Below are 9281 nucleotides of genomic sequence, written 5' to 3' on the forward strand. Positions count from 1 at the left end.
AGTCAGTCTATCAAGTCTGACAAGTACCTTATCCACACTTTTTGAAATCATATTTCAATTGATTTGATTTCAATTTTATTTTTAGTTTCGGTTTTGGTGTAAAGATCAGTTTAAATTATTATTTTTAGTTTTAATTAACTGGCTACCTAGTATTAATAAATATTAAATTAAATATTAATATTATAATATATAATATTATATTAATAAATTTTTATTTAATTTGAGTTAAGCACCTTTAAATGTGGATTCATGGATGTCATTTATATTATGTGAATGTCAATTTATGCAGTTTTTATTAATTAATTAATTTGATTTAAATTCAGTTGCAACATGTACCAATAAATGAAAGTAGTATCTTACCCACTTGCACATTGACATCTAACTTGAATAACAACATCATTGATTGTTTGTGTTGTGATGTGTAATGTCACAAGGCAATCTTGGCACCACTAACTTCCGAATTGGTAGTCCTGTCATTGATTGGTCAGGCTGTCAACTTTCTTTAACATGGGAAGTATACGGAGTTGACATCTATGTCTCTCTAATCTGTGGCCAGCTCTTGCTAAGTAGCTTGTTAGGCAACTTAGTTATTGTATGGCAACCAGAGCAAATATGGTGTTCAAAATTTTGTTTGATAAATGAGGCATTCAAAACCCAAGGTTAGACTGTAATCAGTTTAGATATGTATAGAAATTTATCAACAGACCATAATGTACTTTGATAGAATTTGATGTTTAAAGAACAATTTTTAAATATTTATTAAACAATATAAGTTGATCATTTTGGAGATTCCATATTGATATTTGAATTATGCTACTTTCGTGTTTCCTACATTATAATTAAATCCAACTTAAGATATTCTTGAAACTGTTTTTTGAATATTAAACAAGTAAAAAATTTGGGACAAGACTATGTCTCGGAGACTGAATCACTTTGATGCTCAAGGCAGGTCTCGTTCTCATTCTCCTATCTTCTTTGATATTGCTGCTTTTGGGTGCAATTGTTCAAACTTTGCCGGCCATGTCCATGATGCATCTTCAATGAAATTAACCTATCTAATTTCAAAATTTCTCTCCATTGCGTGTCGGCCTGGGTTGAATTTTTGTCGATGTGTAACGAAAATTTCCCGTTTTTGAAAAAAATAATCGTGGCTATTGTATCATCCGAAATTATTTTTTTATTTTGCACAAACAATATATAGTTTAACCCGATTATAACGTCATCAGATGTAACGACAACCCTAATATAACATCAAATTTTTATCGGTCCTACGATTTTACTATACTAGATAGTGTTAAAAAACCTTACTTGTAATGACATAAAACCATTTTAACGTCATATTTGATGCACTCCCAAATTTACAAAATTAGATTATAAATTTTATTTAACCTAGAAGAAACTGGATGTTCACTTCTTAAAATGACTGCAGGTGGTATTCTCCCCTACCTGACTTCAGTGGGGTGAGGTGGCTGTTTTGCCTGTTTGTAGAAGAGGGTTGCCATTTTGTATTTTATTTTGACTCGATTCTCGGTCCCCTGACTACCTACGAGTCTGGATTTTTTTACGCGCAAATGATTTGGGCACCTAATACTCTGTGCCAAATATCAACTCTCGACATGTACTCCTTCATATCTCCTATGCTGGTAAGAACATCGGGCAGTACGATTTTATAAACAAGACATAGTCTTGTCAATAACTTATTTAATTATTTAAAATATTTTGCTATTCTTTTATGTTTTTTGTCTTGTGTTTCTTCACTTTATAAATTTATGAATTAATTGTTGCAAGATTTGAACAGGTTGAGATGCAGTGTATGGTCAAGAATTAAATTTTGATCACCCACTTTATAATCTTGATCTTAGGCCAAGTGACTATTTCCTACTCTTGCATTTTAAGAAATGGCTTTTATTAAAGTGTTTGAAAATGACAATGAACTGAAAAATGGCATTGTTGAATAGTTCAAGGCATTAGCAATGGACTTCTTTGATAATGAAATAAGGAAACTGGTGACATGATATTAAAAATGTGTGCAAGTCAATGGTGGCTATGTGGAAAGTAATGGAAATGTATACATTTTTTTTTTTGGCTACAATAAATTGTTTTTGTCTTTCATGTTTTTTTTAAATCTTATTTCAAAACAGACCTTGCTTTAAAAATGTACCTGATAATTTCTTATTGTTAAAGTAACATTCTTTTTATTTCTTTAAATAGATTGTTAAGGAAGAGGAAGATGACTTTCATCATCTTCATAATTTTATTCTTTATTGACAAGACTATGTCTTGTTTATAAAATTGTACTGCCACCCGTTCTTACCAGCATAGAGGTATGAAGGAGTACATGTTGAGAGTTGATATTTGGCACAGAGTATTAGGTGCCCAAATCACTTGCGCATAAAAAAATCCAGACTCGTAGGTAGTCGGGACAGAGAATCGAGTCAAAATAAAATACAAAATGGCGACCCTCTTCTACAAACAGGCAAAACAGCCACCTCACCCCACTGAAGTCAGGTAGGGGAGAATACCACCTGCAGTCATTTTAAGAAGTGAACATCCAGTTTCTTCTAGGTTAAATAAAATTTATAATCTAATTTTGTAAATTTGGGAGTGCATCAAATATGACGTTAAAATGGTTTTATGTCATTACAAGTGAGGTTTTTTTAACACTATCTAGTATAGTAAAATCGTAGGACCGATAAAAATTTGATGTTATATTAGGGTTGTCGTTACATCTGATGACGTTATAATCGGGTTAAACTATATATTGTTTGTGCAAAATAAAAAAATAATTTCGGATGATACAATAGCCACGATTATTTTTTTCAAAAACGGGAAATTTTCGTTACACGTCGACAAAAATTCAACCCGGGCCAACACGCAACGGAGAGAAATTTTGAAATTAGATAGGTTAATTTCATCAAAGATGCATTGTGGATGATCTCGTAGTCATGGCCGGCGAAGTTTGAATGATCGTGCCCAAAAGCAGCGATATCAAAGATAGGAGAATGAGAACGAGACCTGTCTTGAGCATCAAAGTGATTCAGTCTCCTAGACATAGTCTTGTCCCAAATACAGTTTTGCCATTTTACTTGTTTTAAGGATGAAACAAATTCATTGTTAACATATATTTTGAAATTTTTGAATCCTTCTAAACAACAGTTTCCATATTTTAAGTTCTCCATGACCTGTTTATGGGCAGAAATTTATAATAAATTGTTAATCAGAAAAAATATAAAATACAAATAAAAAGTATTAAAACATAGGAAGTTTTGGCTTTTGTTTATTTGTATATGTAAAATTTTTCAGGAGTATAGTATATTTAATAACTGTATAGTTATAACATTAACTGAGTATTTAGATTTGTGATATTTCTTAAAATTAATCCAATTTAAGTTTCTTTTCTCAATGTGAAAAATTTTTCAGGAAAGTCTAGCATTTTCAGACTAAATTCTTTTCATTACAGAAGTCAACAAGAGAAATAAAAATTGAGAAAAATACTACATTATTCTAACTAAAAGCTTCTCAAGTGGAAAGAAATATAAATAAAATACAATCTCTCTGATGTAAACAGGAAAACAGTTTGAATTGGATTTACATTTGAGGAGCTTCCTTAATAAATGTAATAATCAATCCAATATAATATAAAATGCAGAGAAAAGATAATAAGTTATATTATCATAGGTTTATTTACTTTTCATAAAAAAACATTAAATTTTGTACATTCTATAATGTTTTAAAAAAAATTGCCATATGGGTTGCAATTTGAAAAAATTTGTAGACCTATAAATTCCCACTGATGTCTGTCTATCTGTCATTCCTTAATCTCAAGAATAGATTAAGGAATGACAGTTAGATAGATGAAAGACAAGACCAGATATGGAAACTAGGAGCAGGAGGTCCTGATTAACTATATACAAACTTCCAGTGCAAACTGGAAGTAATGCTATTTCAATTCAAAAATTTCCCCTGAAAGGTGTTAATGGATGACTGGCACAACTCATTTGTTAAATGAAAAGTATGATGTACAGAGGCAAGCCATTACTAATTTGAGGTTGAGAGCAAACAAATATTTTAAATTAAATAAATTTAAAATATGATAAAAAATTGTAGCTTGGCATTGTGATGATGTGTCAATAAATAATTGTTCATATTATATCAGTTCTCTTTATAGTAGATTACATCATATTTAATTTATTTAGAAATTAATATATTTAAATAAAATATATTATGATGAGCTGTTTAGGAGCCACACTTTTTTTTTATTAATTTTGAAAAATAAGTATTATTAAAAATCAACAATTATTTCTTCTCAGTTTTATCTTTACTAAAATTATTGTTTTTTTATGTAGAACATAAAATATTTTCAATATATTAATTTTAAAATATTAATTAATTAGTGAGTATAAATCCATTGAAAATATCTCTTAATTCAATATACTTGTATTTCCTTATGAAACTATTCTTTCTGCTCAGTGTAAAGGTGAATAACTATAGAATAAAATTTGACAAAGGTATTTCTTAAAAATAAATTTTACTTTAGATTTCATACTTTTATCTTTAGAATAATTCTTTTTTGTTACTTTTTTTAAATATTATCAGATATAGTTTTAAAATTTAATTTCTGAATAAATACATGAAAAGTAAATTGAAAATTTTAAAGTATAATAGTAAATTTGTTCAAACCCAAACTAAAATTAAATTGTTGAGCATATTCCTAAAGAATTTTTTAAATGTTTGATTCATTCAGATTGTATTCATATTACTGACAACAAGACCAGCTGCTGGTAACTGATTTAACAGTCTCTATATTATTTACATTTTTAATAAAATTTTAACTTGTGTTGCACTAGTTTTATATTTTATTTTTATTTTAAATCTTTATTGAATGTGATTATTTTAGGTTAACTTCAAGTATGCCAACGTCCATGCGTTTACGAGATTTAATCAGACAGATCCGTGCTGCTAGGACAGCTGCCGATGAACGTGCAGTTGTTCAGAAAGAATGTGCTTATGTTAGATCAACTTTCCGCGAGGAAGACGATACATGGAGGTGTCGTAATGTAGCAAAACTGCTATACATTCACATGCTGGGTTATCCTGCACATTTTGGACAAGTGAGTCTGTTTATTTCTTTTATATTGCTATATGTAGTTCAAAATAAACTAATAACAATATTATAATTATATAAATCTTATAAAAAGTAATGCTAAAATTTTTTTCTGTATTGCATTATCAAATCATCTAATTTAATTTCAAAATATATGCTTAAAATATAAAATAAAATATTAATATGTAAATTTAAATATTATGATTGTTTTAACAATTGTATTTTCATATTTCTCAAATTTTTTCCTAAAACACTTCTTAAAACATTTAAAGCCATTGATTGATAGCTCTGATTTTGATTTTATGATTTCACATTCAGCCATCCCATCATCACTAACATTGTTTTTATTATTAAACATGATTTCTGCAAGGTTAGTTTCAATAGGAAATGCACAAATTAATAAATCAAGCATATTCAAAGTTCTTAATTTCATTTATTAAAGAAATTGATATTATTACTTACTTTTTAACCAGTCAGAAAGGGTGTTAAATTCCCTATTTGCATTAATAATCATAATTTATCTTGTTGATGGTTTAGATTTAGTAAAGCAGTCTGAAATTGTAACAGAATTGTATCATGCTTCATTTAATAAAATTATAATATCTGATATTGAAAGATTTTCAGTGGTATTCCTTTTCTGTTTGATTCGTCAAATGTGGTATTGCAAATCTTTTATAAAACATTTTTTATGCTTTTAATTATGCCCATGTTTATAGATTATAATGTTAAACTTATATTAGACTGGTAGATCATGAATTGGGGATAAACAAAACAATTATCAATTAACAATAAAATTTTTCCATTTTTTAAAAATTATTTTTTGTTCTAGTCTCAATTGTAATAGACCTCTGAAAAATATCTTCATTCATCTACAAATTTTCATTAGCAGTGTAATTAATAGGAAACTTCTTTATATTTTTGAAGGTCTTAGGCATTAGAGATTTTCCATCAGAAGTTATCTTTTACCAGTACCTGTTATGTTTGCACACCCAAGGACTATTAATCAGAATATATCAAGCTATAAAATGCTCCATTTCATTTGCATTGTAGATGTCCTCATTATTAAAATTTTTCTTGTGCTCTATCCAAGAGTACTCAATTCATTTATTAGTTGTTTCTGGATCAGTAGAATGGGCTTCTCCACTTACTATGCTATATGTTTTTTAAAATAGCTGTCATTTTTTTAATCTGTACACTAATTGTTGGATAATTCCAATTTTTTTTTGTGAATTGAAAAGCACTTTCTTTTGTTAGACAACATTTATGAAAAAAGGAGTTTGAAAACTAAAGGATAAATTTAAAAATGAGTCATAAAAGGTCATAAAATACTTTTAACATAGTTTTGACAACAGTATGCAGTTGACTCAAGTAACAATGATTTTTCCACTGATTGAGTGCTTTGTGGGACAGATTTGCTCATAAGCGGAAGTTATTATTTTTGGTCTAGATTCCCTAGACCAAAAATAAGTCTTAACTGAAAACAAAATAAACATTTGCTCATAATAATTGTGAACTTGTTACAACTGTGCTTTTACAGCCAAATTCAACTATGTTGTTTTAAATTTCATTCTTTTACATTTTTAAATATATTATGAAGTAAATTATAAATTCACATATTATTTTTTATAATTAATATAACATTCTTATTATTATATATTTTTTACATCACAATATATACAGTGAGTCAAAAGTCTCTTACACCCTTTTTATCCCAAAAGTATTGAAGAAATATCAATTTAGTTAATGTAGTTACATATGAAGTTTTATACAAGGAATTGGATGGGACCTTTTCTGTTGACCTTAAAAATTATTTTCAATTTAAGATAAAGAGATTCAACACTTATTTTTAATAATTGATCAGTAGTAATTATCAGTCTGTCTTTAATTAAGAATTATGAGGTTATTATAAAAAACACACCTTTAACAATTCAGCAAATAAAACTTACTAAAATAAAAACGTTTTTGATCATTTTAATGATCTTCCTCAGTTACCATAAAATAGAATGTGAAAACAGGCTGCTGAAAAAGCAAAGATTGAATTATCAAGCGCAATGGAAACAGAAATAAATCTACTGTTTATTACAGAACATAGATTTAAAAGTAAATGAAAATGAGAATTCTGAAATAAATACATAAATAACTGAAAATGTAGTTGTGGACAATAAAATAAATAATTACAGGAATAAAATAAATAGCAAATAAATGTCGCTTAATAAAAATAAAAATCTTGGAGAAGAAGAGTTTATATGCATTGTACAAGCATAAATGACACAGTAACAGAGCTAAATTACATCTTAAGAATTGCAGAACAAGGATACCCGAGGAAAATGATAGAGAAATTAATCACAAACTTTCAAGCAACAAAACATCAGCATACCTCATTGGACTGAAAACAAAGGGTGGTTTTAAATTATATCTCATTTTTAAGGAAAATACATAAGAAGTCAGCCAAGGCTAATAATCTCCAAGTATATCGACGCAACCCTATGGTTTTCAGAATTTTAAGGAACAATAAAAAGCAATATAACCGTAATTTGGCCATGAGAATCTACTCCATCCCATTAAACGACCAACATTTTGAATCTAAACTAGTCTATGTGGGTGCCACGATGGGCAACTTACAACAATGGCTCAAGGAGCATAAATATACAATTGGTAAGAAGCTTATGCACAGCAACAGGACATTCATGTCCAATGGGAGCAAGCATCAATTATCAAACTAACAACAAATATACACATGATGAAATATCTTCAAAGATTGGAGATTTTTAAAGCACACAAAAGAACCAGTTGCATCAACCATAGAGATGCAGACACATTGGCTACCGCATGGCGGTCTTTTTATGAAGATTAATTTTATTAAGAGACATTTATTTGTTATTTATTTTATTGTCCACAACTATATTTTCTGTTATTTATGTATTTATTTCAAAATTCTCATTTTCACTTATTTTTAAATTTATGTTCTATTTTCACGTTCTATTTTATGGTAACTGAGGAAGATCAGTTAAAACAATCGAAAACATTTTTATTTTAGTAAATTTAATTTGCTGGATTGTTAAAGGTGTGTTGTTTATCGTATTTTATTTATCCAGTAAGTACAATATATGATTATGAGCTTATATTGAGCCTTATGCAAATGTGAAAACTAACTCTTTCAATTTATTCTTTTTTGAAAGACTATAACTATTGGGTTGATGCAAAAGTTCGTCCCGTTTTTAACACCAACTGGCTAAAAGCACAACACTGAAGTGTTATTTCTTTCACATGTGTAAAATTTCGACGTTGTTTGACAGAAGGGATCTCAGCTAGTATTTGAGAATAAAGTTGTCTTACTTAGTTGTGTTTTTAAAATTTTGTTAAGCATTACAAATGGCAGAAAATAAGGAGCATTTTCGACATATTATGCTTTTTTATTTCCGAAAAGGCAAGAATGCTTCGCAGACACAAAAAAAGATATGTTCTGTGTATGGTGAGGGAGCCATTGATGATTCCACGTGCCGTAAGTGGTTTAGAAAGTTTCGTGAAAGCAATTTTAACCTTAGCGATGCACCACGTTCTGGACGACCAGCCGAGGCTGATGACGACAAAATATTGGCACTAATTGAAAGTGATCGACACAAAACAACTCGAGAGATTGGAGAAATTCTTGGAATCAATCAGTCAACAGTGTCAAGGCGATTACATCAACTTGGAATGGTAAGCAAGGCCGATGTATGGGTGCCGCACGAGTTAACAGAAAAAAATTTGATAGACCGAATTTCTGCTTGCGATTCTCTATTGAAGCGCAATGAAATTGACCCATTTTTAAAGCGAATCATTACAGGTGATGAAAAATGGATTGTGTACAATAATGTTAAGCGTAAAAGATCATGGTGTAAGCACGGAGATGCCCCTTCAACCAGCGCAAAAGCCAGTTTACATCCAAAGAAGGTTATGCTATGCATTTGGTGGGACTGGAAGGGAATCATTTATTATGAGCTGTTACCTGAAAATCAGACCATTAATTCAGAGAAATACTGTTCACAACTAAGTGAATTAAAGCGAGCAATTGACCAGAAGCGACCTGAATTAGCCAACAGAAAGGGCATTGTGTTCCATCAAGACAACGCTAGACCACACGTGTCTTTGGCCACCCGACAAAAACTTTTACAACTTGATTGGGATGTTTTGGTCC

The 9281-nt window shown here is 29.5% G+C and overlaps 1 protein-coding gene across 1 annotated transcript in view; it reads left to right on the forward strand.

The window, feature by feature from the left end:
• The window catches only part of LOC111630464 (histone-lysine N-methyltransferase SETMAR-like), a 27315-nt gene that overhangs the window by 14597 nt on the left and 3437 nt on the right, over window positions 1-9281 (forward strand). The window contains exons 2-3 of the mRNA XM_023374563.1: window positions 4898-5115; window positions 8532-9277. Of these exons, the coding sequence (XP_023230331.1) occupies window positions 4898-5115; window positions 8532-9277 (964 nt within the window). The remainder of the gene's footprint in view (window positions 1-4897; window positions 5116-8531; window positions 9278-9281) is intronic.

Source organism: Centruroides sculpturatus, unplaced genomic scaffold (assembly GCF_000671375.1).
Source record: "Centruroides sculpturatus isolate CEXI.00-Female unplaced genomic scaffold, Cexi_2.0 scaffold659, whole genome shotgun sequence".
Lineage (NCBI taxonomy): Eukaryota > Metazoa > Arthropoda > Arachnida > Scorpiones > Buthidae > Centruroides > Centruroides sculpturatus.